This window comes from Tenebrio molitor, chromosome 8, assembly GCF_963966145.1.
Source record: "Tenebrio molitor chromosome 8, icTenMoli1.1, whole genome shotgun sequence".
Classification (NCBI taxonomy): domain Eukaryota; kingdom Metazoa; phylum Arthropoda; class Insecta; order Coleoptera; family Tenebrionidae; genus Tenebrio; species Tenebrio molitor.
The window spans coordinates 19325586-19351796 of NC_091053.1; the positions used below are offsets into that span (position 1 = coordinate 19325586).

At 34.2% G+C, this 26211-nt stretch overlaps 2 protein-coding genes across 3 annotated transcripts; one reads left to right on the top strand and one right to left on the bottom strand.

The window, feature by feature from the left end:
• Positions 1-1930: 1930 nt before the first annotated feature.
• LOC138136706 (cytosolic carboxypeptidase-like protein 5) lies at positions 1931-26026 on the bottom strand. 2 transcript variants are annotated; one of them, XR_011161399.1, is made up of 9 exons: positions 25583-26026; positions 25021-25346; positions 24385-24530; positions 23994-24326; positions 18220-19043; positions 7831-8035; positions 7580-7771; positions 6262-7316; positions 1931-5631 (listed from the first exon to the last, which is right to left on the bottom strand). XR_011161399.1 is itself a non-coding variant. In XM_069055985.1 (9 exons), the coding sequence occupies exons 2-9, from the start codon at positions 25250-25252 to the stop codon at positions 6597-6599; spliced, it is 2562 nt and encodes an 853-aa protein (XP_068912086.1). In that variant the 5' UTR covers positions 25253-25346; positions 25583-26026; the 3' UTR covers positions 6379-6596. The 2 variants fall into 2 exon arrangements, 1 of the variants encoding a protein (XP_068912086.1); XM_069055985.1 differs by lacking the exon at positions 1931-5631 and having other exon boundaries at positions 6379-7316; positions 18220-18508; positions 18599-19043.
• Positions 15904-17509, top strand: LOC138136710 (tyrosine recombinase XerC-like). Its single transcript, XM_069055997.1, has 2 exons — positions 15904-16461; positions 16521-17509. The coding sequence occupies exons 1-2, from the start codon at positions 16079-16081 to the stop codon at positions 17335-17337; spliced, it is 1200 nt and encodes a 399-aa protein (XP_068912098.1). The 5' UTR covers positions 15904-16078; the 3' UTR covers positions 17338-17509.
• Positions 26027-26211: the final 185 nt, after the last annotated feature.

The window sequence follows — 26211 nt, forward strand, 5'->3', positions numbered from 1 at the left end:
ATAATATACTATTTTATCGCTAGTGTCAAACTTTGACATTTTAGGACGCCTATGATTTAAAGTAAAAATCAAACTGTAAAAACAAAACGTTCACTTTTGGATGGCCGCGATAGTACTATTGCGGGCAAAAAAAGTGGGACATCAACGTCATTGTCTTGACTTTTAATGTGAAATAACCCTTACCTGATTCTAACCCTATTTTGAATTGATTGACGTTGTCATTGAGTATTGTAGGTTGTAGGGAATGATGTAAGTAAGCACGTAGATAATGTTTATTTCGTCGTCTGCGCTGATCGTAATAACAAGTCGTGCCAATCGCTCAAAACTCTGCGTCCGGAAAAAAGTCAAAATATCGGTAGATGTCACCACCTCGCGCGTTATGGGAAACTGTAATAGTATTACAGAAATTACAGAAGGAAAAATTTATTCAAATTGTCAAAATTTAAATGTCTAGCTGTTTCTAACGAATACAAATTAATGTCACAAAATGATTTGCATTATTGTCATCGAAGTTCTTATTGTATTTGTTATTTTGACAATCAATGACAATTGATACTTATTCGAGTTTCAAACCCTTTTTATGTCTAGCTGTTTCTCGCGAACACAAATTAATATTACAAAATGATTTGCACCGATTATGATTGAAGTTCTTATTGTATTTATTGTTATTTTGATAATCAATGACGAATTAACGGTTGACATTTATTCTAGTTGTAAACCTTCCGTAGTTATTACAGTTTCCATTCATTCGCGATCCAACTGATCCAAGTGCCTCTGGTGGCCATTTCACATCGAATGGCACGACTTGTTATTATCGGCGCGGACGACGGTTTATTTAATGCAAAGTTCCAATCAAAATCTACCTTTATCAAAAGAAGATAGTATTTGGAAACGGAAAATAGGAATATGAAATAAATTTTTAAACTGTCAGCTGGAATAGTGTCAAAAAAATGACAATAAAGCTTGAACTATAATTGTCCGTTTACTCTAAGGTTATATTGGGGCCGTAAAAGTAGTTACCTCCTAATAAGCTGCCCTTTTGTGTGGGTTTCAGAAGCCACGCGCCCCTGCAATAAATCAAATTTTAAAAGCTGTTGGGTGGATGTACAAGGTCCGGTTTAAGGGAGAATGTTTAGTTTTATTATTTTCTGAACCGAAGTATATGGTACCCTGGTTAATTCACTGGTCTTTTTAATAGGATTAGAACACCCCCTTGTGACTAGACCTTCATAGCTTATTTTTCAACATAATCTCTAAAAACGAAAATTTATAAATTGGAATTCATATTTCGACAAATTTGCCTCAGTCCCACTCTGAATGAAACAACCAGCCGGGTTTACCTGCTGTTTACAATCACAAAATGTTTTCTATTGTAGAAAAATCAACTTTTACACAATGGGATAATTCTACGGCCCCAATATAACCTTAGAGTAAACGGACAATTATACATCGAATTTTTCAAAACTGACAGAAATTTGATGTCCCACTTTTTTTGCCCGCAATAGTACATAGAAGATTTATTATAAATGTGGAAGAACTGGAACATAAGGTGACTGACATTGGGTCAGCGATTTTATTGGCGATTCCAGTTAACAGTGAGACATCTGGTAAGAATCGTATGAACTATAGGCTTTGACAAAGCCAAATAACCACCAACACTGTACACTGCATTCTACCCAAAAAAATCAACCGGCAACGTTGTACACTTAGATTTGATTGGTCTAGCATCCTAGTAATATCAAAATTGCCATTATACACTTAGTGTAATTTTGTTTTCACCAACATAATTCAACAGGTGGTGGTTATTTGGGTTTGGCACGGCTTATAAGTATAATGCATAATCAAGCCAACGGTAGCCGAAATCGCCAATGTTTATTGGTCTAACTATTTTAAAAATTGTATGGTCTACAGGAAGAAATGAAATTCAACATCATGTGCAGTATTTTATTCAAACAAATTTACATAAAATTATTTAAAGGTAACAATAAGCACTTATAACACATAGTGAAATGATTTTTCACGAGAAAAACAAAAAGATGGTGAATTCAATTCACAATTAAATTTACATTGAATACCTATATATTTTTTTAATAAATAGCGTTATAAATGTTAAATAAAAACATATATATGTTATACGGGGTTATTATAAATGTTTCTGACATCTAGTTGGCGTCGTGGTGCACCTAAAGCATAGCGCACAGCCACCTCGATGTTAGAAAGATTTATAATAACCCTGTATATTACGAAATAAATCCTTCCCGTTTAGTCGTTCGGCAACCTTTTATTTGTTTTTTTTTTTGTTAAGATATTTCAACCATTAAAAATGTTTACGAAATTTTAGTCAACATTTGACCTATACTAGATTAGAACATCCCGAGGACCATAATTATTTTTAAAAAATGCACTTTTCCCAAAATTAACCGTAACAGTGCACATCCACAGGTTGGATAGAAAGCATGGCGACATTCCGATTATTTTATAAATGTGTTATATCCCCACTTAGTATACTTGTTTAATTCAAACTGAACATTTTTTCACAATTTGAAACGTGAACACATTATTATTATTTGAATATTTTTAAAGTCATCCCAAAAACAAGATAATATCACACGATATGTTGTAGTTTATATTGCTACAACGTTTTCCCTTTAAAAATTATGACCTGTAAATGATGGTTTTGTATTTCTGATACACCCTGTATATACAACTGACGAATGGATCAGCCGAGGAGATTTACGACTCGTTCCTGTCGCGATTTGTACTTTAATAAAAAGACTGAAATAGAAATTTGTTGAGGTAAAAAAAAAGAAAAATCATCCAACAATTTATTCTTACCGTTCCGAGTTGGCAAGCTTGAAAAAAAAAACACTCGAATATTAATTTTTTCCAACATCGCTTATGAAAATGATACTTTCAGACTCAATTTAGTGAGGAAAATAGGCGTTTGCATCACTAGTGAGGAAAATGGAGAAAGTAAACTCACTAGTGAGGAAAGTTTATTTAACAATCTACTACCTACTTATTAATATAAAAATTTAAACTGTTATTTGCATTAATTGAAACTCCAGATCCGGAAGATTCAAAAAATAGGGGAGTAAAATAATTATGAAGAAATTTAAAAGTAAGACTCATTTTCATAAGCGAAGTTGGAAAAATAGTATATACAATTCGTGATCAAAGTGGGATTTTTCAACTCGCAATACTATCCTCACTCGCTGGCGCTCGAGAGTATATCATGTATTGCTCGTTGAAAAATCAGGCACTTTCATCACTTATAGTGTAATATACTATTATCTACCCCCGTGTGATAAATGACACTTATCTCACTCATTACCGCACGCATTTTCATATCGGAAGGAAGTTCTTATCCCACTCAGTGGGGTAAATAAAATAACTATTATCTTCAACCGTGCGATATATTGGTTCTATTTATCCCACTCATTTCACTTACACGTCGTGCGGTAAACTAAATGGGAAAAATTAAAGAAAACCAACGAGGTAATTGATACGTGACTTGTTTTTCTGGAACAAGAACTAAATAACGACGCTGCTACTTCTATGTCCGAAGGCAGATCTTCATCTAAAGAACTCGTTCTCTCTACGCACGTGATATCGCAAACTTAACTAAGGCCCCTTTAATCAACAACTTTTGTAAACGCCTTCATGAAACTAAAATGTACACAAAAAAATCTCGTTTGATTTTGTAAAATTGGCAAAAAAGTCTCAGTTGCAAATAAGTTTCAAACGTTTTGCACTAGCTTTCTACACCGCTAGTATTGGAAAAATCTATCTATCTATTTATCTTAAAGAAATATTTCAATTCTTTTTCCAAAAAAAAATCGAATCTTACTGTATATGATATTTTTACATTGTAGTCTTTTAACTACACATTTTTTTAACGTTTCCACAAGATATATTTTTTTTGCCTGAGTTTAACGATTTCTGATGTAATCTCCATTGTTACAGTTGGTTGGAAAAAAAACGGGAAACGAAAATGTTTATAATGTAAATTTGGTTTTGTCCATTTTTCAAATAATTGCCTACTTGACAATACCTATTAAATAATTTCTAAAAATGTCATTGAATTTTGACGCTAATTCTAACCTATCTCTCGTAAGAAAGTTTCACACAATGAAAAAATTGTAAAAATGTGTCAATTTTATTCTGACAACCAACTGTACTATTTGGTATTTGTCCCGATAATTACAAAAAATCACAAAGTATTGTACTGAAAGTTTGTTGAGTATCTAAGAAGATACTTTGATTATTTGGCAGTATTCTACAGTAGGTACAGTCGCGAGCAATAAATTTTGGTCGTCAAGGTCATTATTTGACGCAATCAAAAATACTCCATTGTAAAACAGTCGTAAATATCATACCTATCATCATGTTGTATGACATTGTCATTTTTTTCTCAATTTTTTGACACTTTGTTGACGTGGGGATAATCAGGCAGGAAAATTTTTAAATTTGTGACAATCTAACCTAATTTTGAAATTAAATTGACGACCAAAATTTATTGCTCGCGACAGTACCTAAAAACGTTTAACCTTTAAAATGTTTATGCTGAAACTGCCATTGGAAATTTCATCTTATAATTATTTTGATCTTGAAATAGTTTTATTTATGTTGGTACGTCAACTTTTTTTCACATTTAAGTATTTATATTTTTCTTTATAAGTTTAAATAGTAGACATTTAAGCGCCACTAGTTAGTTTTATTATAATTTTATTAATAAAAAAGTTATTGAGTTGGGCACATTGAATTGAACACCAGATGATCCCTAAGTACTTATAATTTGTCAGTCTAAATAGAAATATTCTTCATCTAAATTATGACTAACAGATCTTGCTTCAATTCTCGGCTGTTTTAATAGTAGTTTATTTAACGAGTTCGTGTGTAAATTGGGCTTTTTTTGGCATGAACGTTTTAAATGCCCACAAGTGCCAAAAAAGCCCAATTTACACAAGAACGAGTTGAATACAACGATTTTTTTGTTCAACGAGCTCCAAATCGCTTAAAAAGTGTCAAAATGGCAGAAAAAAACAAGATGGGAGATGTAATTTGAGTTCGCTTTTGTTTAATCTCATCTGTCAGATTTATTGTGCACACTCACACATTTTGAAAGCGGCAAAAAAACCTCAATTTAAAGCATATTTTCGAAATGGGGTGTTCGGGAATGGTGTTTATTACGCTGGCGCTTGTTGAAATTACTTTCAACTGCGTAATGCGATTTTTATGGATAATGATTTTTATAAAGTTTTGACACATGATTTCAATTTAAATGAATTGTATGAACTACACTCTCCTCGTGGAAAATGTTGATGATTGGGGGTATTTAAGACACAAGATAACATTCAAAAGCAGCCACTCATTTCAACCAGTTAAGTAAAAGATTATCACCTGTGTAGAACCTGAAATTTTATACTCTTTATTTATGAATAACAACACTTGCAGCGCGTTTCAATTTTTTCTTATGAAACTTGAAGTTAGCTGATAAAAAGTTTGCCAACACTTCGTTCGTATCAAGTTCTCTTTGTTTTTTTTTTTTATTTCATTTGGAGTTCTTTTACTGGGATATTTCTAGTTACACAAATACTGCACCGCGCTTTGCTACTCACATAACAGTACCTACAACAGAGAGAAAAAATAATTTCACTTTCTTACAAAACCGTTAATTATTTGAATCAATTTAAAAAGTAAATAGTTATTTATTTAACGAGTTCGTGTGTAATTTTGGCTTTTTTTGGCATGAGTGGACCTGTTTAAAACTCGAGTGAAATGAGAGTTTTAAAGGTCCACGAGTGCCAAAAATAGCCCAAATTACACAAGAACGAGTTGAATACAACGTTTTTTTGTTCGACGAGCCCCTTAAAGGCTCCAAATCGCTAAAAATCTTTAAAATTAGCTTGACGTTTCGTTTTGACAAGTTGTCAAATTTATCAAAATCCGTTCACACAGGAGAAAATTCTCAAATTCTGACAGTGTCGAACAAAAAACGTATTTTTCATTTTATAAAAGAAAAAATAAGAAAAACAACGAAATTGTCTCAATTCTTTTGAACTTATCTATTCGAGTTGTCTGAGATTCTTCCAACTTTCTTAAAAAAACCCAACTAAAATTTTTAAATTGTCATAACTGAATCAATGTCAGTTTCCAGAATAATTTTTTACAAAATGAACTAAATTCAATTCAAAAGTATTTTACCAGCAAACAAAAATTCTAATACACCTAATTAATTATATAATGGTAAAAACTCACCCATGCTCTCCGTACGTCTGAAACATTAATGTACAATATTTAATATGTTTGAATTGGTGCCGTTTCCGTCAAAACTGTTATCAACAATCAAAATTCTGTGCATCTTACATTTGTTAGGTGCAAAATATCATCAAATCAAATCACAATCAATAAATACGGTAAGTTTTTAGTTTTGTTTTTGTAGGTTATGTCAATTTAATTTTTGTTTCTTGCCTCCTCAGCGGATCCACCCGCCATTAATTATATTTCGTATAAACTCCAACCAATAATATTAGAGAAATCACAAAAATATCACTTTATCGGTAAACAAATAATTTACAAAACAATAAAAACAGTTATTTCGTTTTGAGTTTTTTCCTCTTTTTCACCTTTTCCACCTTGCTCGTGTCCGCAGCGCTTTTCGTCAACCTCCTCAGCGTGTGCTTCTTAAATTTGCACTTGGGAAACGCCGAATTCTTGGCGAAATTGTGCACGAGATACGTCGCAGGCTTGCTCGGCCCCGCTTCCGCATTATTCTTGACCATCAGAGCCCCCACGTCTTGCACTTTGCTCTTCTTGGAGTACACTTGCGAGCTGCAGCTCGGCTTCCACGACATCGTCAAACTCTCCTCGCTCGCTTCTTTCCCTTTGTACTTAGCCTTGGCGTCGTTGCCCTTCACTATGCAAATCTCCCTCAGCTTGATTCTATCCTGGTCGCTCCCGTCTTTGACGCTGGGGGCCAGACTCTGCTTCCTCTGCAGCTTGGTGGAGATCGTCGCGCTCTTTATCTTGCCCCTGATCGTCTTCTTGTCGGCGCTGGCGCTGCGCTTGTACTTGTGCGTGTAATCTTTCTTTATTTTGGACTTTCCGAGAGTCTTGTTCAGGCGAAATGCGGTTTTGCCGTGCTCGTTGCCGGAGTACGAACAGCTCGGCTGCGATGGCAACATCGCGCCGGATGTCATCGCCATGTTTTCTTTTCTTTCGATAGGAACTGTGTTAGGTCTAGCTCTGTTCGCTAGTCTCTTCGGCACCGATACCGGTCTCGTCTTCATAATAATACCATGAGCTGTTTTGCCCTGCAGCAATAAAACTCTTACCAGAGTTGACTTTATTATATTTATAAATAAAACCACAAACCTTGATTCAGCTACGAACAAATTTTAAGGAATAAAAATAAAATCGTATTAAAATGTTTTAATAAAAACAGCATAATCGACATTTTACTAACAAATTTTTTCATCTTGCGACAAAATCAATAAAAAAATAAACAAACAACAAACAGTCGTCACTGATCGACCTCACTTAAGTCCGATAAAATTGATTCGTCATGTTGGCCTACCTGATTGTGAAGGCCAGCTAAATTTCTCAGCTTGATCTTAGCTGGACTTCGAGTTTCATCTAGTTCTTTGGCACAATTTATACGTAACCAGTCTCTCAGACCAGATACATTATGAAACTCTGAGTTGGGTATGCGAGTGCAGGGGTTTTGTCCCGTCAGATCTAATATTGAGGCACCTAGAGATTTGCCAACCTGGAAACAGAATCAGATCATATTTGTGGCCTCGCCGGTCAGCTCGGTCGCGCTCTCACCTCTTCGAATACTTGAGGATTATATTTCGGAGGCACTAGAATTGTGTGGACCTTGTTGTGCGACTCTTTGACGGTGGGTGGTAGCACGTTGACGACTCTTCCCGTGTTGTAATTGCATTCCAAAGTGTAGCTTTTTGTCAAACCCGTCAACTTGAGAACTGCCACTCGACCTGAGCCTTCTCTGCTCATTCCGTCTCTTCTGTCCCTGAAAAAAATTGAGCGAAACAAATGTACGGAGGGAACAGACAAAAACATCAAAAATTATTGTCAGTGTGTGCATTTTGACTTTCTGAAATAATTAATTTTAGTGTAAGATGTTTATGGAACGTTAAAAAAAGTCTTGCAATGAGGAATTATTATCGTGGTAGTGTCACGATGTGGGCTGTAAAAAAAAACTAATGTCCGGATTAAATAAATATTATACAATTTTTTTGTTGTTTTTTTTTAATGGCCTCCAAAAGGGACAAAAATATAGTAGGCAAAAAAATTAATGTCGTGTCGTCTCTGAGGTTGCAACCAGTATTACGAAGTAATAATTTCTAGGAAGCATTTTGGCCAATCTTACTTTGTGGGCAGTCAAGTATAGGTGATTGATAAAACATTCAAAAAAAGGGAGCAAAACATTATGAGTGACGGAATTGAAAATGCAACCCACAATACATTTCCAAAGTTAACGTGGCTATTGGCGATTTCGATTTTCGGCTACTGTTGGGGGAGCCACTGTTGCCAAGTCATACTCCCGCTCGATCCGGCTTATGTGCATTGTTTTTTAATAGTAAAGTCCATTCACGTTGGATTTTCCTAGTCAAGGTCAAATAATTTAATATTGTGGCAGTGTGATTTTTGGTTCAAAAATGCTTTAGCTGTGTATGTCACCAATACGGGCTGATAAAGTAACCAAGTCATTCATAGACTGTAGAGGTTATGTTATTCGCTGTCAGCAAAGAAACAGTCATTTTTCAAATATTGTTATTAAGCTTTTTAGAGGATAACAATAGGTAATAATACATCCATTTTGTTATCATTTGCACTAAAAATAGTGTCAGTTGTTAATCGGTATGATAGGATTAGGAACATACAATGCTCCTACCTACTGGTGTTGTATTTTTCTGCTTGCGTTGTTGATTAAGTGAAAAAACCCTTAATGACCACATTTACTTAACCTTCTGCGACTAACATGATGAGTGATGAGGAACCAGAATAAGTTATAGAAAATGAACCCAATAGGAAATTGTGTGAAGTATCTTTCATTGGAAGCGATGGAAGTAAGGAATGCATCTAAATGATGGAACAAATTTGGCAATAAAATTTCAGTTATTCAGAGACACTTATACGTTTTGATTGTGGTTGTGACGTTTCAAGAATATATTGTTACAATTGCATACCACAAAAGAAAGGTGTATTTTGATTTTTAATGATTTTTTTCTAATTTAAGTTTTTTGGATGTACATATTACCTTTAAAATAACGTTGTATTGTTAAAACTGCTCAATAAAGGTCGTAAATAGATTGTAATCATGTTAATACATACAATACATTAAATATTAAAGGATTCTAACTAATTAATTTTCGAACTGAAGCTATTTTTTCTTGAGTCCGTATTAGCTTGCGGGTTTCGTCACATTACCACCATTACGTCAGTTGTGGAAGGTTAACGCAATTTTAAAATTAACCTTTTTTCTTTTCCCCATGGTAAAATCACCCAGGAATAGAATTTTATCAAAAAATCTGTGACTTTATTTCACACGTCAAACTAACATTCAAAATTAAAGACGTCAAATCGCTCTCAATCGCTCTATCACGAATAAAACACGATAATGTAAAAATTACTAGGAAAGGAGGCGCAGGCTTGCAACGTAACAATTTGGCAGGGAAAATCCAACGTGAATGGACTTTAGTTTATTTAACGAGTTCGTGTGTAAATTGGGCTTTTTGGCATGAGAGGGCCAGTTTAAAACGCGAGTGAAACGAGCGTTTTAAAGGCCCACGTGTTGAAAGCCCAATTTACACACGAACGAGTTGAATACAACGTCTTTTTGTTCGACGAGCCCCTTAAAGGCTCCAAATCGTTTAAAATCTTTCAAATTAGCTTGACGTTTCGTTTTGACAAATTGTGAGATTTATCAAAATCCGTTCACACAGGAGAAAATTCTCAAATTCTGACAGTGTCGAACAAAAAAATAAGTTGTTGGTTTTACGTATATTTTCGGTTTTTGTGATGGCTTTTTTTAAGGTTACATAAAACGACAAAACTTTAGTTTATTAGAGGCTAGAGCAGAAAGCGGATGTGTCGTGGAAGGCGTAAAAGTGTTGTGTGCGAAGTTGTTAATTTTATGTGGTGTTAGTAAAGTGGTGGAAGCAAGGTAGGAAATTTTTGGATTATGTCTACGAAGAAGTGTCTTGTTCATTTCAAAATATAACCTTAAAATACTACATAGGTAGAGGTATTTTCATATTTGGTGGCGGAAACAAAAGGCTGAGAAATGTCACAAAAATGTACTGTCACTACTGTCAGTGTTAAATTTCTCATGAACGTCGTAAAAAGGAATGTCTAGGTAAATTTAAATTTTCGCTAAATCCTAGATTGAAAAAACAAATTCTAAGGAAACCAATTTTTGTCAGTGCTTCAAAAGGAAAAGTTATTCTCATATAATCAAACGTATTACAAATTATTTCTCTAGTTCGACGATGAATAACTTTCTTATTGCCAATTTGCTGCATTTCTGTCGAAATCACGAACGTCCTTGACAAATTTGACACTGGCAAAACAAATTTGTGACATTTCTCAGTCTTTTGTTTCCGCCATCAAATATGAAAATATCTCTATTTAACTTATAAATGTAGTCTTCTTTGTTAAAGTGTTTTCCGCAGACCCTCATATATTTAATAATTATTTATTTAATTTTTATTTATATAATAAAAATATTTCTAAATTGGGGATTCTTTATAACCAAAGTTGGCAGTATAATTATTTTATAAACATGATTCGAAAACATTAAAATTAGTTCATGTTTATTTTGCTTTTAGAATTTGATTTTCTACCTACTCACTTGCTGCATTTTAAAAATGGTTTTCGTTCGTTTCCTTTATTCTAAAATTTTGAGTTGTAAAAACGGAAATTGACAGATAACCTAACAAATACAATCTGACGCATTTTTCACCAAACAGTGTTGCAAGTTGTATTTCCAACGTAGAATGCAGTGTTGGTGGAAATTTGGAATTGAGACAGACTTTAGAAGATTTTCCCATTAATAAAGCACTTCCCCATGTTTCCTTCTCTCCACCCGGTCTTTAGAACCGAAAACATTTTCGATGAAAACATACGCCACAATAAATGAAAACATGCTCCTGGTTCGTTTTTTGCGCACGTGTTACAATGAGGGACATGGAATCCTGGGCAGTCTGCTATTGTCATTTCAAAAAGTGTCAATGTAAATGCACCTTTACTGTCATTATGATTGATATTTTCAAAAAAACTGTCAAATTAATGTAAGCTTGTTTATGAGTAGCTAAGGTATGGTTTAGAAATTTTGACAACTGAATGACACATCTGCCCAGTTTTCAGTGTCCCCAATAGTACAGCAACAAACACAACAATTTGTTTTAACGACCTTGTTTTTAGTCATTTTTAAACAATAAATTTCAATTAAACCGTCGTTTTGTTTTAAAAACACAATTCATTTGAATAGCCACCAGTGTGTCTTAAAATTCTGCATGCAATTCACATCAGATGTCTCACTGACAACTGGAATCCATAAATATATGGAATCGCCAATATCGTATGTATTGTGAAATTATGAATCCATGATGGCTTTGCTTAAAATAATTTTATTTGTCACAACTGACATTTACGAAAAAGTTAAATACGACGATTAAAATGTATTCGAACGATGAGAATGATCTTGATTTATGGCGACTGTAATAAAAATGCTTCTGGGGTTGTGCGTTTATGCAGACAATAAACATTTTCCAAAAAACTTCGTTTTTTCACAATTTCATTTAACCAAGCGTTTATGTCAAAATTTACGGAACTGCACAGGTAACTATAATTGATTTCATATAAATGTTCATCAAGTGAGCTGTGTATTTGTAAAAGCACCTTTAATTTAGTTACATTACAAAAGTCACATTTATGAAGGTCATGTCCAATAAATCTTTACTTGGTAAATAAAAATACAAAGACAAAAACAAATAAGAATTACTTTAATTTAATCAGTAAAAAGACGTAACATTGCTTTTGAAATCAGCAATGTTAAAATGGACAAAAACTAAAAAATTAGTCAAATCGAGTTCGCGCAGAGCAAGCAACTTTGAAAGTTAAAGTCACTAGCTTTAGCTTTACTACCAACAGAAAATCAGATTTTCATGGCTTGCTTAGATGCACATTTATATGAAATTGAGTATATACTCAATTTTCATTTTTACTGATTAAATTAAAGTAATTCTTATTTGTTTTTGTCTTTGTATTTTTACCAAGTAAAGATTTATTGGACATGACCTTCATAAATGTGACTTTTGTAATGTAACTAAATTAAAGGTGCTTTTACAAATGCACAGCTCACTTGATCAACATTTATATGAAATCAATTATATGTTTTATGTTTTTTAAATAAAAAAAACAAGGATCCACGTTAACTTTGGAAATGCATTTTCAATTCCGTCAGACTCATTGTCATTCATGAAATACCCTGTAGTATGCAACGAAAAATGTCGCTTTTCAAAACGAAACGTCAAAGTAATTTTAAAGCTTTTAAGCGATTTGGAGCCTTTAAGGGGCTCGTCGAATAACACATTTTTGTTAACAAGTACCTAATAACATGTTGGAGGGTATGTAAATATTATTATAAGTATGCAAAAACAAGAAAAATTGGGAATCTATTACTATTCTGATATCCCAAAATGATAACAAGTTTGTCGCTTTGAAAACTACACTGCCAAGATTGTTTAATAAAACTTTTTTTTTTGTATTCCAGTGACGAAAAAATTTTCATAAATCCGTCGGATAAGCGAGTTTTAAATACTCAATTACTAATAAGAGAATAATCACAAAATCAATGTTTTCAAAAAATGTTTACCGTTAGCCTTTAAATTTATACACAGGCTGTTCCAGAACTGCCTCTCCAAAGAAAAAAGGGAGTACGTACAGATTGATTCACATAAGAGCCTACAAGGTTCTGGATGCAACCCAAAATACATATTTCACAGATTTGTGGATAAAGTTCACATGAAAAAAACATTATTAATTCAAATTTCAGTTGGAATTTTGATTAATGTCAGTCATTTAAACTGCCAAGTGATAAATTCAAGAATTTAATAACCAAAATGATAACCAATAATAACTAGAACTCGCAACAAATTTTAATTTAACAAAATATTCAAAATTTCGCCCTGTCTCGGTCAGGATTTGTGATTGTTCTTGGTCTTGCTCTTTTGATTTTTGGCCAATTTTCCTGCAAATATTGCTCTAACTTATATTTTATCCGTTGGAGCTCTTCTTTCTGGATAGCTATAGCCATACAGGTTTACCACCTCTGCGGTATTCCGACGACACTCTCCAAAAATTACCATCATGTCCGCCTTTTCGTTATTGATGAACATTAAAAAAAAAGTTGGTCAGCACTTTTGGTCTTGAGACATGCAATAAATAGTGACAACCTGAAGTGAGTGTCAAATTGTAAATAAGCACCCCTGGATTAACATTTTGGATTTTAATCAATAGATAACAACGTTAATTCTGAGATATGTATTTTGGATTGCATCATAAACTTGACCAATCAGAATTGAGCACCATCAAGGTAGGATGATCGCAATTTTGATTTGCCGGGATTTAGAATTTTGTTCCGACCCTGGCGAAGTTTAAATGCACCAGCAATACGTTTTTCACTCATAACTTGATCCAAAAATAAGAATTATTTAAAGTTTTGTATGGTTTGAACATCTCTCACAAAAGTCACAATTATAAAAATTTTAAAATGGCAGTACTTAATCGACAATTTTTTTTTTATTTATTTAAGAAACGACTCGTCATTTATCAATATCATATCGACCCTTTCGTCACTGGAACACATTTTAATTAATAAAAAATATTTCAGAATTATACAAAAAGGAATTGTCAAGTGATTGTCAATAATGCCAGAAATGTCTAGATTTTATAGTAAATAAAGGTATGTATCAAGTTATAACTGGATAACGTATTACTGGCTGCATTTAAATTTTCTTAGGGTCGGAAAGTTATGTGTATTTTACCCATAAATACACTTCAATTTTTAATAAAATGTATGATTATTTTTTAATTAAAAATAATGTGAATGATTTAAAATAATTATCATTGCATCTACAGAGTGTCCCACAGAAGACTTTCGAGCCTAATATCTCGGTTATTTGCCAACGGATTTTTATGAAATGTAAAATGCAGATACTTTAAACGGTGAAGAGAGTAAAATCCCACCATTAATGCAATAACCCAAGTCTAAAAAACGTAGTTTATACATGCCTTTCTAAATGTTACATCACTTACGATTTATATCAAAAAATTAATGATCAATAAAAAATGCTGTAAGGAGAAACTCATCCTTGAAAGACGTCTGGTTTGCAAAAAAAAATGTGTTAAACGTGGCTGCAGATGTAAAAACATAGACGCGTATGAAACAAATGCACACTATCGTCGAATTTTGGTGACATTCATTATTACGTTTTGTTATTTATTGATTGCAAGATTTGTTTCCTTTCTCAACAATATTGAAATTTCTGCCATTGTTGTATATTTTTAAAGTATTTTCAATAAATTTGTACAATTTTACATTTCTAATAAAGCTCGCCCACTTTTGACAGTACAAAATGTTGCTTGGCATAGCCCTACAAAGCAGAGTTGACCAAACCGCTATTGAGGAACTTCCCAAGACAAACGACACCACACGTATACATATGTTTGCTTGTTGTATGATGTCTGCCGCCTGCGGTGGCATACTTTTTATTTTATTTTTATTTATCTTTGTGACATAATGCATCGAAAAACTGTATTACGATTAATTCTTTTTATATGCAAAATTTTGGGACAAATCAGTCCTATCTCAATTAACGACAATCGACATTCAAAACATAACAAAATAAAAAACTTGGTGTGTTGTGCCGATTGTGCGCCATAAATAACATTCTTCATTATTCGAATACCTAACAAATACCTATTTTAGGAATGTTCCTGAATTCGTCGAGCGATTCTGTGCCGTAGATATCAGAACTATGTCTAAAATGTATTCGGTGCGTTGTCTTCATAATCGATCATAAAAGTCAAAAAATAAAAATATGTATATCAATTACGGAATGATTTATAGAACCCACTTTACATAATCCGATAAAATAAAAAATGCATCGATAACAAACCGCTGAGAAACTGGAATTTCTTTTCTCTCTAAAAATCCCAGTTTCGTTTGCTTCGCATTTTCGCATTGTACTTCACAGTTGCACATTAAATTGTTCCAAAATTGCGTCAGCGAAAACAGTTTTCGATGATTTTTTGCTATTTGAAATATTTTACAATGTTTTGGTCATGAGATCGCGTGCCCAAGTGAGCCTGGTTGGCCATAGTGTTACAATCGACGAGGAAAAACATACCGTTTGATCAAAATTATTCTATTTTGATGCTTCACAACGATAAATCGTCAAATCGAATACTTTATATCGGGCGTTCAAATGAAATCCTGGGCTGAGTAGGTGTTGGAAAAATTAAACCGTTTAGAACAGTGTAAAGTTTAAATTTCCCGCCGTTTGACACGAATGACATTTGTTTATGTTTAATCGGGACATAATTGAACATGTTTGTTTTCAGCAAATGGTGCCCTTAGATATCGTTACCTTATTCTATTTTTGATGTAAAACATTGCAAAGAAAGAAAAAAAAGAAAAAAATTTTGGCTCTAAATTTTAAGTTAGGTAGCTGTCAACAGGCTCCAATTAATCTACGCTTTAAAAAAGCACAACAATTGACGGTTTCCAACGCCTTCCCAGCCCAGGATTTCATTTGAACGCGTGATAAAACTGCGGTTAATTCTCGACAGACATTTATTTGAAACTTCGTTATAGTATTTTACATTACAAGCCAGGTAAAATGGTTTTTACTGGCGAATGGAGGATATAACTGACGAGTCGAAGACGAGTCAGTTACCTCCTTGAGCCAGTAAAACCAGTTACCTGGCGTGTCTTGTATAATATTTTATTTGTTACTAAATTGTAAACAACTAAATAAAATTAAAAATGATCAAATTCTGTTTTCTTCCAAATTATTGCTCAAAACTCAGAAACCTTAGAAGTACAATTACTATGACAACGCGCCGTTTGTTCAAATTGTTTATTTCCGTCAAGATTTTTTCTCAAATGAACGAGGCAGAAGAAATGAAAAAGGAAGCTATAAACGTGGCTTCCAGTTTACTGCCAGCGAAGTCTTTAGCAAGATATGAACGAGAATATGAAGAATTTAAAAATTGGCAGAAAAACAATAACGTAACTAGTGTAACGGAAGACGTTCTTTTGGTGTATCTTCACCAACTATCAGACAAATTTAGCCCCAATTCTTTGTGGTCGAAATGGTCCATGTTAAAAAGCTGCCTGGAAATTAAAGAAAATGCTGAAGTTCGCAGGTTTGTTTTCCTATTACAGACGTTGTCAAAAAAGTGATATTTTAACTTGACATTTGTAGATTTCATAAGGTAATTGCTTTTCTCAAGAGAAAGAATGAGCGTTACGTGCCGAAGAAGGCAAGGGTTTTAACAAAAGAGCAAGTGGAAAAATTTCTTGTTGAAGCTCCTGATGACTATTGGTTGTTATATAAAGTGATTACAATTTTTGGAATGTTTGGTGCTTGCCGGTGTGACGAGCTTCTCTCGTTGACGGTGAAGGACGTAGAAGATGTCGAGAAATATATTATCGTCACTTTACGGAATACAAAGAATTTAACAACAAGGAGATTTACGATCACAGATGAGGGCTGCAGTTTTCAACCTTGTGTTTTGTACAGAAAATATGCAGCTCTTCGTCCTCGTCAAGCAGACCAATTACGTTTCTTTTTAACCTACCGTAATGGCAAATGTATTTCCCTCAATGTTGGCCAGCACACTATTGGCGGTGTACCGAAAAAAATTGCAACATACTTAGGGCTACAAGAACCTGAATTATACACAGGTCACTCATTTCGCCGATCAGCAGCAACAATGGTTGTGGATGCAGGTGGAGATATTTTGACACTAAAACGTGCGGGAGGATGGAAAAGTAGTGGAATTGCGGAAGGTTATGTGGGTGATTCTATCAATAAAAAAATTGAAATTGCGAAAAAAATGTTTCCTGGACGAAACTCAACAGATGTGGCTTCCACTTCGACAAATGTGGCTTCCACTTCGGGAGGTTCTACAATTAATTGTCCAATGACGAGCGAATTCACTTCCGCTTCAGGAATGTTCGACATTAGCGGAAATTCTAATTGTACATTTAATTTTAATTTGTATGAAACAAAGAAATAAAAATGTTCAAATGTTAAAAACGCTACTATCCTTTCCAAATTTCAAATTTCTCTACTAACTTGTTAAATTCATAACTGGTCTGCTGTCAATTTAACGCTACTAGCCAGTTAAAATGACTTTTCAACGTCAAGTGACAGTTCGAATAAATGACGTTTACAATTTAGTAACAAATAAAAAAAGTAACAAACACGAATCAAAATATTCTGTACCTGAACTTCCCTTGTACCGTAATAGTCAGTTTACAACGATGAATTAAGCTTCGACATGACAGTGATGAAAAATATAAATGAATTATCATTGAGAGCGGCATTACCGTAACAAATTTAAATTGAAGTGGATACTTTAAAACCGTCATTCACAAAAACGAATCGCCTTTATGTTACCTGTTTGAGCCCGTTTGAAATACATTTCAGAAAAAAAAAACTAATCATTGCATATTTACCTCGAATACGATCGATACATTTATAATAAACTGACAATGAATCGATTATTTTTAGAACGGGTTTCAGCTTGATCAATGTCTAGTACAAATAAAATGTTGTAATTCTATTTATGAACACCGTTTCGCATAATGGGAGGCCATGATTTTTTTTTAACGTTGGACACACTGTTTGGTTTCCATCATTAAAATGCCTGACGTGCGGACCTACTTATCAAAATGAACATAACATGTTGCCGAATTTCCCGCGATGTCTGAGTATTCTTCTATTGCAAACTAGTAAAACTGACAACAATGCACTAGACATTGACGCTATTTATAACCTCAGACATAATCTAATTCCAGACAGTTTTACTACCAAATTAATAATGTAAAATTTCCATGGCCTCCTTTTATGCCAAAACAACGGGAATACATTTTATGCAAACTAGTGTAATACATACCTGAGATACATATTTCGTTCAGTAAAATTGCAGGCAGTGAAGTGAAAATTGTGATTATTAATACTCATTAACTTAGGAAGAAGCATGCACTCCACGTTCCGTTCCAAATCTTCAAAGTGATTGCCGTACATAAAAATTCCCTTCTTGGAGGCATGTCCGTGCATGTCCACATACAAAAACAATCCCGATTCGTTCGAATTAACATCACCTTGTTGTTCGTTATTAATCTTGACACTTTCAACACTCTCCTTTAACACATCGCCACTCCTGCATCTTCTGCACATGTCGCCTGAATAAAAAGATTTCTCTAGGTTAGTTTTGTGTGAGACACTCGACAGCCCTGAGATCGCATCTTCCAGTTTTATAGTAAAACTCTTACATTTCACACACCATAAACTCTCACTACTATTGTTTTCTTCGAGGCTCATGTGCGACACCTTCATGCTGATTGTGTTGTCGCCTTGCACATTATCAGAATTGCTGAGTTCCCCTGGACTCGTCGAGGTGCTCTTATCCATCAGGTCTTCCTTTTCGAATCCGTAATGATAATAGCGGATGAGGGCTCGAGCGGCGTAAACTGGAGGGTGTTGGGACAGCAAAGGGTTCAAGTAGACTCGGTTCAAGTTGACGCCTCTGGTGTCCGTCCGGTAATGACCCAGAGCGACCCCGTCGGGATTCAGGAAGGGAATCATCTTGAAAACGTACAGTCGCCGGAGCATTATTGCGACGGGGTCGTCTCTGGTCAGAAGTAGATTTAAAAAGCCGTTGAATACGAACGTCGAGGGGGTCTCGCCGGGATGGACTCTCGCAGAGATGAATATTACCTACGAATAAATGTGATTAAATATTTTGTTCTGTTGCTCTACTCTCTAAACATTTTTGTAATGTGGAAGTGATGAGAAAAACTACCAAAGATAAAAATGCAATCTGAAACTGTCTTTGTTTTAACTCTCCGATATAATTAAATCGGACTCTACAATCACCGCTGGGAAAAAAATTGTTTTTCTATTTTGCGTTTAGAATAAGTCTATTCTATCTAGCACCCAAATGACGTCATTTGAGTGCTTTAATAGGTCGTTGGCGTGTTAGAATAGACTAGTAAAATTTACGGTATTGATGTTGGTAGCGTGAAGTGTCAACTGACAGACGTCAAAAAATAAATCTCGCAGAGAACAAAGCAAATTAATAAATAACAATGAACACAACGTTTAATTTTCATTCTAGGATTTGGACTTCTCCGGCAGTAAATTTTCTAACGTCTTTTGTGCAATTTGCTTAATTTGCGGCGGCGTTAGTGATAAATTTTCTTCAGTATTCATTTTCAAACATCAAATGCGAAAATAAAAAAAATCTGACGTTTTAAATTAATTTTTTTTACAGCCGACTAAAATTATGCCACATAAAAAATGTCACCAACCACCGCAAAATTCCCTACATTTAAAATTTTTATTTTTTTATTTATAAAATGGTATAAAGCGGCAAAATAGAAAAAATAGTATAAAAGATTCGTTGCAGAAGGTCCTTCAAGCACTCATTTGTTCCTCAAATTCGTCCTTGAATAGATGCCTTCTGCAACTTATATTTTAATATATTGGGTGATTCAAAATGATTGTGGCCAAGTATGGCAACTATGTACGAAAATTTATGTGGTAACTGTGTGGGTAGGGTAGAGTTGATATTTCTTTGACAGTTCATAGTCGCTCAATTTTGAAAACTGTCAAATCAATGTGTAATGATATCAAAACAATCAAATGCACGCTTATGAAATGTCATACAAATGACAACTCTACCTCATCCACAGGGTTGCCATGTAAATTTTCGTACATAGTTGTCATACTTGGCCACAATCATTTTGAATCACCCAATACTATTCTGACGCAAACTTGCGACATTAAGTCAAATACAGGGTATTTTACGTGTGATAATGAGTCCAACGGAATCGAAAACGCAACAATACATTTCCAAAGTTAACGTGGATATTTGTTTTTTTATTTAAAAAAACATAAAACATAGTTAGCTGTGCAGTTTCGTAAATTTTGACATAAACGTCATTCCCTTGATAAAATGAAATTGCAAAAAAACGAAGGGTTTTTGGGAAAATGTTTATTGTCTGCATAAACGCACAACGACAGAAGTATTTTTATTACATTCGCGATAAGTCAGAATCATGTCTGTTTTCTCATCGTTCGAATACATTTTAATCGTCGTATGTTAACTTTTTCCTAAATGTCAATTGTGACAAATAAAATTATTGGAAGCAAAGCCATCATGGATTGTTAAACAATACGATATTTAAAATAGACACGTTACCTTTGGAAATGTATTGTGGGTTGCATTTTCAATTCCGCCGGGCTCACCTGTACTATATTTTAGTTCATTACTATTTGCTTGCAGACTTCCTTCTAGTGTTTTATGCTGTATATGGTTGGCAGCTCTAACTCTTGTCCGCAGGAACATTCAATCGATTTTTATACAAAAATTTACACCAAAAAAACTTCTACATTTCATTTCACGAAAGAATTCCATTACGTCATTGTCTATATTTCTTCTTCTAACGTATGTGATATTAGCGTGGCGATAGTCGTAGCTTAGCAATAAACAATAAACTTGTGACGTAACGGAATTCTCTCGTGAAATGAAGTGTAATTTTATATTTACACGATCATTTGACGTTTCTGATTTTTGACACTTTTAACAGATTTTTCCTAAAATACGAATTACACCACACAACTTTGCAAAAATAAAGTCCATTCAAAAAACATCTGGACTGTCAAAATCAAAATTGCAGTTGTTAGGTTGGTTAAATCACTAGTTATTTTCATATTGCCCGGTCGGTATCTATGATTTTTTTATTTTTCAAACTATTCATTTGTTTAAATTGACATTGTCAAATAAATTGCAAATTATTTAAGTGCATTTTGTAAAAAGGTTAAAATGGAAAGTTCAAAACGAACTGTGGCGGTTCTATTGGCGCGAGAGAAGAGGGCCATAACAAATTATTATATTATAAAGCGATACCTTCAACAAAAAAGGTTTCTGATTTTAACCCAACTGTGGAGAAATAGCATCTTGCATTGTGAAAATGAAAACCTAATTAAAACTGATTGGTTAACTATGTGGGTATTAAAGATGTTGCACCCAATATATCCTTAGCGGAATCCGTGAATCTGACTCAGACAGGTATGGGAAGCGATTTTCAATTTTGGTTATTGTTTAGTTTTTACCGGTTTTCAGTTTGTCCTGTGTCACCTTCTATTTTTCTTTGTGTTTTTTATAAACTTGATTAAATTGCTCCAGTTCTTTAAGTTGCTGCATTTCGTTTCAACTGTTCAAAATATGTATAGTGAAATTTTTTTAATAAACAATTGTCAGCGTCAAAATGAAGTAAAAAACCATACTGTACCACCCTAAAATTTGGACATATGGACCAGCTGTATAACAATTTGACACCAAATCATGGTTAAGGTTATGTTCACTTCACTTCCCGTACCTTTCTTCCGTGAATTCATTTTCAAAACAAATTTAATGAGAAATCAGGAGAAACCTTTTCGAATTTGAAATAAACTCTCTCTCGTTAGGGCGCAGGCTCAGTTACACAAAAAAATGTTGACACTCAATGTGACCAATCGTATTATCATGAAAATCACAGTTTGGCTCATACCAACAAGACAACGTTTTGACAATTGTTTATTAAAAAAATTCAACTATATATTTAGTTCAATAATTAAAAAGGAAAACATAACCTAAATATATTTTGTAACTAGATTTTGACGTGGGTACACTCTAACGAAAAATTTTTATACCCAAGTACAGTTAAAACAAGTATTTTGTTTTAAATTTAATTTTGACAGTCCAGGAGTTTTTTGAATTTACTTCTAATCATGAACCTCGTTTTTATATTATTTGTGAATTTCTTAATTTCTACCCATGTAAGTAGTAAGTATCATTGTTTAAATATACCGTATGTTCGGGCGAAAAGTTCGAATGGGTCTGTTTCTATTGATACAAATACAAATTTGAAATTTTAAGATGACTCAGTGGATACGGCGACGTTATTCAGTTACTCATTACTCCATCCACAGCAGCCCTCATTTTTAGTAGATTAAACAAAATATTAATCCATTTGGGCTGTTGTTCAATAATTAAATAATAAACGATGCAATGGTGTAGTTCCAGTGTTTTCCGCAAGCGTTATTAATCTGGTGGAATCTAGTGATTTTAGACAGAATCAGTTGCCGATACTTGGCAATCTTGTCACTTGTCACTTACAAATTATCAAGTACCAAAATTTAAAAGTGTCTTGTTTTGCTTTGAATCAACTGTTGTATTGCAATTTTCCAGTATTTTTAGTTTTGTGCCAAAGTTTTTCATTAACTTATTCGTTTAAATTAGTTTTAGAGTTTTTTCTTCCGGGTTTTATGCCTCGTTCGAACAGATGTTCTAGTTACTTGGTTTGCAACACACAACAAGCACAGTTTGGTAGTTGGAGCGCTCTAAAGGTAATAATCGAACGCATCTAACGTACATTAATTAAAAAAACAACACCCATAAAGGTTATATACCTCTCTGTTATAATACATCATACAGTAGTTATGAATTATAGTTTATTGTTTTTGTTGTCAATAAATATTTTGATTTTTTTATACACTTAACACCTCTCAAGTTTTTATTGGCCAAATGGGTGTTCGTGGCATTTGTCAAAATGTTTTTTTAAGCTCACTTTTCATTATTGACAGTTTCAAATTCGACCGAGTTTTCATTATTCAAACCAGGCCAACCTGAATTTTCTTTAAAGCTTGAGGGCGACAATTTTTGAACTAGGTTGGCACCCCTGCGCAATTGGTTAAATAATCCCAAAAACATTCCGCTTGAGTTTTTGTCAGTGCAAAAATTTAAGGTTCGGTTGTATAAAGCTTAGTTAACATCGTGTCAGCTAACAACGCGTCAAGTCGGAAATCCGCCCATTTGATTGGCTGATTCAAATGAAATGTTAAATATCCTCCAATCAGATCGCTTGACATTATGTTAACTTTAACAACGACTTGACATCGCTTTATGCAACCGGATCTGAATGTTTAAAAATGACAGTACATATTGTCAACGGTAACCCACCACGCCCACCAACCGAAAAAAGTTTCACCCAATGCGAAAAACACGGTAGTAACACAGCTCGATACAGTAATACGCAAAGTTACTTTCATCATTTTAGAAATACTGCCATGCGATATAAAAAATAGTCAAAGTAAGCTACCGTGTGAGCAACAAGTACTGATTGAGTTGGCAATAAATTCTGGTGATTTTTGGTGACTTTTATGTCATGTTCCAACGAGAAAGATTACAAAAACCAAGACGTTTAAATTTGAAATGTATACCAGCTTACCAGCTGTCAATAATGTCAATAAAACAAACCGAAATAGGTACAATTCACAGTCTTGAAAATTTTATGTAAAATTTTTTATTGCCAACTGAAACAGTTATTGTTGCTCACCCTGTATTATGCTATGAACAAAAATATCAAATAACAGTTTTTTTTACCATGTAGGTCATAAGAATGGTCGTCTGTTTTTGAAGGAAAATTCTTCGTAACAGGCAACAAAAACTAAATTTAATTTAACACGTGCGAACTTTGGTGCATCGTCGACTTCGCCTATTTTTAATTTTTTTTTATCTTTCGTACACGCACTTTTTACTTCCAATTATTTGAATTGTTCTGTTTGCATTGATTAGTAAACGATAAATTGTTGCGTTACGATCATTACGACTACGTTCATTACCTTCTTTCCCATGAATTTAAACGGTCGCCTCGTGTTCTTGTCCGGAAAGAGATTCTTCAGCCTCACCTCCATCTCGGGGGTTATACCATGATACGAAGAAATCGTCAACAAATTGACATCCCTCCCGCCGAGCGACCGACACACCACTTCTTTGGTATAATAAATGTCATCCTCGTATGTGGCAATGTAATTTTCGAATTTCAGACCAATGTTTATCAACATTTTTTGCAAATCCGTGTAGGAAAAGGGGTACGTAAAAGCAAAATATGTTATGCTCTGAACATTTTCTGGTGTTTTAAATTTAAAACTAAGCGTAAATATATCGTCGATAGTCTGAAAGAAAGAAAGCTCGTCAGTGTGGACAACGTGATTTGGACGGGGTGGGGCTTACGTTGTAGATGGGTTTGTCACGTATACGGTCCCATTGGAATTTTCCGGGGATCACACGATAAACAGGCGCCATCCCTTGGCTGTACATTTTTCCTTGGCGGTTGAGATCGACAATGTTTAATCGCACCAAAAGGCATGGTAAGTGTGCTGAAATTCGAAAAACTCTAATTTGTTGTTTGGCCAAACTAGCGCTGATGCAAAGGAATATTGTAGTTAAATTGGGTCAAAATAAATCAATGAAAAATTGCCGATTTCGTTTCTTTCTTTGTTGCTAGCTGGGCTAAATATAGCTACATCTACAGCAACTTCTATAACAATGACATTGAAGAAGGGGAATGTTTTAAGACGTTGTATTTTGTAACTTTCTTAAAATAATTTTCAACTCTAATAAGACAGTATTTAAAATAAAACAATACAGTAACATTAAACAAATATTTTTACATCAAATTGGAGAGGTAACAAATAGTACTCAACAGGAAGTGTCTAAAAACCTCTTTTTTTACAACTGCTTAGAATGTTGCATCATTTGAAATTATTTAATTGTTTTCTCCAAGGATTCAACGATTAGGCAACCGTGATACAAATACACTTGACTGAATATTTAATGATTTACACATTTGCAAGTTTCCTTCTTTACCTTTTATTCCGAAATAAAACCAAGTCCTGTTGCCATTCTCGAATTCTGTGCCGCAACAGTCCGGCTTGGTCCATAAATTGAATTCGGCATCAGGAATTTCGGGGGGCGATTTTGCGGAGTTGTTGGAGACATTGATCACCGACTCATTCGGTGGGACGTACACGACCTTTGCCAAATTAGCCGAATCGAATTCATTGTAAAATGTAAATCCTGAACAATCAATTCCTTCCATTACTCTACTTGATTCCAAAGTGACCGAGGTTTTCCATGATAGAGGTAAAATTACAGAAGTGGTATTTTTGCGGTAAATGCACGAGAACTTTGACCTACAAATGCGGGATTACGGGCTTAGGTTAGGTTTATGTGTGAATTTCTGCACAAATAATACAAAACAGTTCGAGAACGCTATTGCAACAGCGTGTAAACAGAAATGTAAATAGAATATTATGTGACATTTGGATCAATCAGCTGTTTTTTTTTTATTATTTTGTGCAAGGTTAGAATTAAGATTTTGGGTGATTTCGGACGGCTGCCGTGTACGATTTGGCGAAAACAAACTTACCAGTTCTAAAAAGATCACTAAAGTTATTATGACACATAAAATTATTCGAAAGTTGTCATTTTATCAACTGACAATTATTTGTTGTGACACAACGGTGACAGTCTTGACGGAATAATGACAGCAATTAAAGAGTGACTTTTGACACCCGTTTCAACAGATCAATCCGTTAAAACTGCGAAAAAAGACTTCCAACACGACAGGGCTGTATTTTGAGTAACATTCAGGAACTGTTCGATTGCACAACACGTTCACGAATGTGGGTTCACTTTGACACAACTGGCTGCAACTTGCTACATTGGACAACAGGGCTAGGGTAGAGTGGCGCAGACGGCTCGAGGACACTAAATTTACTTATTGAGTATCTAGACCACAAACACGTACTTTTGACGCCGTAATATTCATAATTAACGCAACCTTTGGACAATTTCCACGAAAGAAACATGTTACTGAAGAAAATTACAGTTGTCCCGCCTTTCGTGTACAGTCTTGGCCGACGTAAATGTCACAGTTGTGAAGGAGTATGCAGAACGATTTCCTTTTCCGAAAGCACAACATTCATCCATTTAACGCATTTAGTAGACAACCGAAATTGTTGCTTTGCAAAGATTGTTTCGTTTTTATGTGTTTTA